The 5,000-nt window shown below is 43.7% G+C and overlaps 1 protein-coding gene across 1 annotated transcript in view; it reads right to left on the bottom strand.

The window, feature by feature from the left end:
- Positions 1-1,573: 1,573 nt before the first annotated feature.
- The window catches only part of LOC113821694 (androgenic gland hormone), a 9,952-nt gene continuing 6,525 nt past the window's right edge, over positions 1,574-5,000 (bottom strand). Inside the window, exons 2-4 of the mRNA XM_027374208.2 lie at positions 3,089-3,227; positions 2,380-2,510; positions 1,574-2,005 (exon numbers count right to left, since the gene is read on the bottom strand). Of these exons, the coding sequence (XP_027230009.2) occupies positions 1,832-2,005; positions 2,380-2,510; positions 3,089-3,227 (444 nt within the window). The 3' untranslated portion in view covers positions 1,574-1,831. The remainder of the gene's footprint in view (positions 2,006-2,379; positions 2,511-3,088; positions 3,228-5,000) is intronic.

Below are 5,000 nucleotides of genomic sequence, written 5' to 3'. Positions count from 1 at the left end.
CTCTCTCTCTCCCTCTCTCTCTCCCCCCTCTCTCTCTCTCTCATTACATTCACTAAAACATCCGCTCGATATACCTCTGTACTTCGGGTCATTGACTTTTTCGTCCCTGTCACACAAATATTCCGCGCACTAAATTCCCATTCTTCTCTTCTTTCAATTACGTAGTCATGTTCTTAATCTTCTTATTTAAGTTTTCCCTCGAAATAGCTTTTTGGAATCCGATGACAAAAAAAAATACAAAGCAGAACATTTAGAATATCCATGCAATTAATTTTAATCAGCGAAAGGGAAGACTCGAATGTGATAAAGCGAAACAATAACGGGGGAAAGGTTGATGGGAGTGTCAATAGAAACGAAAAGAGGGGAATCATTTCTGTTTTATTGTAGGGAAGGAGCATATAAGTCTCTATCTTTTGGCGGAGTGGAAAGGATGCAGATTTCAACACTGCTTGTTTATGAACACGGTCGGAACCTGTCGCGTGGATATTATTTATTGATGGAAAAGGTTTGCCTTACGAAAAATAGGTGGCGCTGACAGGATGACTCGAAGGTGGAGAAAGATTTGCCGCACGAAAAATAGGTGGCGCTGACAGGATGGCTCGAAGGTATAGATTCCAGTGCCAAGAAGGATCTAGGATGAGGGACAAGGTAGTAAGGATTAGGAAAATGGTAAGGATTGGGAAGGATTTTCTGGGGGAAGGGAAAGAGGGTAGAGAGTTTTTTTTTTTTTTTTGAGGGAAAGGGATTAAACTTTGAGTAAAAGGATATAGAAAGGTGCGTGGAGGAAGTATGAAATGGACTCGAGAAAATGAGAGAAACGAGGAAAGTATGGATGATTTAGGTAAAGTAAAAGAAATACACAGGGTTGGAGAGAAGAAAAAATAAAAGGATGTAAGGGGGGTAGGATAATGGAGATAAAATACAGGATTACTCTTTACTGTTTTCTTAAATAAAAGGATCTAGAGGAATGGTGAATCCAAAAAGACTTACAGACCATGAATAATACGATTTTTGCACTGAACGTAGATTTTTTGAGAAAGTTTAAGTCACGAATTACTTTGAAGCCTAATACTCGAAAAGTAAAATGAACTGTCAGCTTACTTTTGGCAGACCTCATTGAAATGACTGACAGGTTATTGCTTGGAATTAGGTCAAATCCTTGAAAAGTTAGGTCACAAGGTTGAATATTATTTTAAAAATCATCTAAAGAAGGTTACAGAAGCCACGGGTTAGGTCAGGTCAGCAAAGACATGGCCTAAGGAAGGGGGACCCGTGGACTGAGGTCAGGTCATTGGAGATTCAGTGGAGAGGATGGAGAGGCCGTATGACCAGGTCACCGAAGACTGTTGTAAGGAGGTTGGGTGGGCCATTGACCACTGACGACTCCACTGACAGACGTCAGGAGGGCCATAGGTCAAGGCAGGTTCAAGGTTTAGAAGTACTGGGGAGACAGAAGGGAGAAAAAGGTTAATCAGTGGCTTTTCTGCTTTCGGATTTCATTGAAGAGATAGCTTGCCTACTTAATCTCACATACAGAAAAGATATATGGAGAATATAGATAAAAATACACGAGAGAGAAAAAAATATTTACTAATGTTTATGCGAGTGAATTACTACCGAAAGGATAGGATTATATTCTGCCTTTAGAAATAACGGTGAGATGTAAGTAAATCCGTGAGTTTGTTTGAACACATATCCATTGTACACCAAAAATAACATACTTATACGTGTTATCAGAATGTACTATGTATATACTGTATATAAGTAAGCAATAGCAAAAAAATGAAGGTGTTCTGATAAGATCGCAAATGACAGGAAACCGCCAGGGGGACTATGGTACCGGGTCCTCGCAATACTCCAGGATCTCCTCCGCCACGCACAGCCGCTGGCTCACGTGGTTGCAGCACTCGTCCTGCACGTTGTAGGACCTCTTCGCGCGGCCCCGGGGCGTCCTGACGAGGGCGTGCGCGGCTTCGGGGCTCACTAGGATGTCTCTGATCAGGTCCTGTGGGGTGGGAGGTATCCTTTCTTGCACTAGAGTCAGCGCTTTGTGTATCTAGTATCTAGTAATGCATTGAACAATAGAGTGGTATACTTGAAAGTTATATGGTGAGCAGACTATCGTTAAATTATATCTCTTTGTGTCGCAAGGTGAGGGATTACACACCAGTGATACCATATAAGAAATAAAAATCTAAATGTAGTACACGTTAGCATACAACGGAAAATTATCTGAAAGCTTAAAATAATGTTAATTAACAAAGAAACGCGAACAATGTAGAGGAATAGTCATTTGCAGGCTCTTAGTTTTACCAGATATTTGCGATAATGATCTAAAATCATCAACACATGATAACAAATAGCAATTACCTGACTCACCCTTTCGAGATTCCACGTTGGATTCAGGGCCCTGGGGTGGAGGCGGTGCCGGCGGGGGAGCAGGTCAGGGGGCGTTGTCTGACCTGCCCCCGTGTCCTGCCAGAGGTCGTCGGTATCGGCTGACCTTGACACTGTGAGGGAAAGAGAAGGCATTGTCCCCTTCAAGCTTGTTGTGGTGTTTTGTGGTTGAGAGAAAAATACAGTTAGTTTCAAAAAGATTTTTTTTATCAAGAAAGGAGAATGAAGCATAATTTACGCTGAAATTCTAAGCGATATTCTTTCACTTAGATATACAAACATATAAACAATCACCCCCCTACACACACACAAATACATGGATGTAAAAACACAGAACCCCCACACTCACACTCAGTCACAAACCCCACACCCACACATCACACACAATGCCACAAACACTCAAACAACCCCCCCCCCCATCAAATACCTACAAATGACCCCCCCACACACACACAGACTCACACATCCACCACAAATTACCACAACACAGAATTCCACCGCCCTACTTGTTAGAAACACCAATACCCCCACAGACACACACAAACAAACAACACACAAAAACAAACAAACAACACACACACACAAGCACACAAACAACATACACACACAAATACACACACACACACACTCACACAAACAAACAAATACACGCACACAAACACACGCAACCTCCACCCCCACCCCCACCTACCTCTCACGTGGGGCCTGGCCGTGGGGAACGTCTTGCAGATCTGGCTCATGGTGTCGCCGATGTCACCGCAGTCGAAGTCCACAGGAATCCCCGTGACGTTGTAGCCGCTCGACGTCGAAGTCAGCGAGAGAAGCATCAGCTGTTGGCGGAACGAGAGGAAAGGGCGTGTGAATTCTGAGGTAAGGAGAGGAGAGAGAGGGGGGGGGGAGGGAGAAACGGAGGGAGAGAGAAAAGGGGAGCGGGGGAGAGAGAGAGAGAGAGGTGGGAGGGGGGCAGGGGAAGAGAGAGAGAGGGGTGAGGGGGGAGAGAGAGAGAGATGGGGGGGGGAGTGAGAGATTTGATTTGACTTGAAAAAATATATATTTATAAAGCAGTTTACATGCCCTGTAAAAAGCGGGGAAGGGAGAGAGAGAGAGTGAGAGAGATAAAGAGAGGGGGGTGGAGAGAGAGAGAGTGAGGGAGAAAGAGAGAGAGAGAGAGGGGGGGTGAGATGGAGAGAAAGAAAGTGAGAGAGAGAGAGAGAAAATAAAATAAAAAGGAGAATGCAAAGAATAGAATAATGGAGATGAGTATCAAAATAAGTACACAAGGAAAAGAGAATGGCGAAGAAACGGAAGCGAGTCCGCAAAAAAATTATGAGTAAGAAAATGAGGAAAATTAGTAATAGAAATTAAATAATAAACAAGAAAGAGAGAAAAGTAAGCGAGAGAAAGAAGAGTAAATAATACAAACCAAGAAAAGAAAGGGAAAACAAAAAATATAATTAAGAAAAGAGTAAACAAGGCAAGTTAGCAACAGAAAGAGAAGAGTAAACAAGAGAAAGGGAAGTATTAAACGATAACATTAAACAAGAGAAAAATAAGTGTAAACAAGACAAACAAGAGAAAGAGAAGAGCATACAATACAAATGAATAAAAAATAAGCGAAGGAAAAGGGCAAACAATACAAATAAACAAAAAAGAGAAGAGTAAACAAGACAAACAAATAAAAAAAGGAAGAGCAAACAATAAATTCCAACAGAAGAAAGAGAAGAGTAAGCAAGACAAACATGAAAATGAGAAGAGCAAACAATACAAACAAACGAAACCGAGAAGAGTAAACGACACAACCAAACAGGAGAAAATAAACAAGACAAACAAACAATCAAAAATAGAAGCTTAAACCAAACAACCAAACAAGAAAATGGGAAACATAAACGAATCAACTAAACAAGGTGAGAAGCATACTGAAAGCGGTACAAAGAGCAAACCGAAATAAACGTAGAGAGAGAGAGGGGGGGGGGGGGAGGGGGAGGAGACCCGACCCGGAGCTGCGTCAGCCGGAGCCGTCTCATGTCAGCCGGGGCCGTCGACGCCGTCAGCCCGTGCATCTCGTTAGTGCCGGGTCACGGGCGTCGGGTGAGGCCGCGCCGTGATACTGGTGTTGCAAAGATGCTCTCTCTCTGCTGCGTAAGTACTTTGGGCTCTCGCTCTCTCTCTCTCTCTCATTCTTTGTTTCTCTCTGCTCTGTCGGTCTTTTTGATTCTATCTCTTTGCCTCTCTTTGTCTCTGTCTCTCTCTCTCTCGCTCTCTCTCTCTTGCTCTCTCTCTCTCGCTCTCTCTCTCTCTCTCGCTCTTTCTCTCTCTCTCTCGCTCTCTCTCTCTCTCGCTCTCTCTCTCTCACTCTCTGTCTCTCTCCCTCTCCCTCTCTCGCTCTCGCTCTCGCTCTCGCTCTCGCTCTCGCTCTCTCTCTCTCTCTCTCTCTCTCTCTCTCTCGCTCTCTCTCTCTGTCTGTCTGTCTGCCTGTCTATCTGCCTCTCTCTCTCTCTCTCTCTCTCCCTTTCTCTCTCTCTCTCTCTCTCTCTCTCTCTCTCTCTCTCTCTCTCTCTCTCTCTCTCTCTCTCTCTCTCTCTCTCTCTCTCTCTCTCTCTCTC

Source organism: Penaeus vannamei, unplaced genomic scaffold (assembly GCF_042767895.1).
Source record: "Penaeus vannamei isolate JL-2024 unplaced genomic scaffold, ASM4276789v1 unanchor634, whole genome shotgun sequence".
NCBI lineage: Eukaryota > Metazoa > Arthropoda > Malacostraca > Decapoda > Penaeidae > Penaeus > Penaeus vannamei.
The sequence above is the reverse complement of the archived record's forward strand: the minus strand, read 5'-3'. Positions and strand labels throughout refer to the sequence as shown.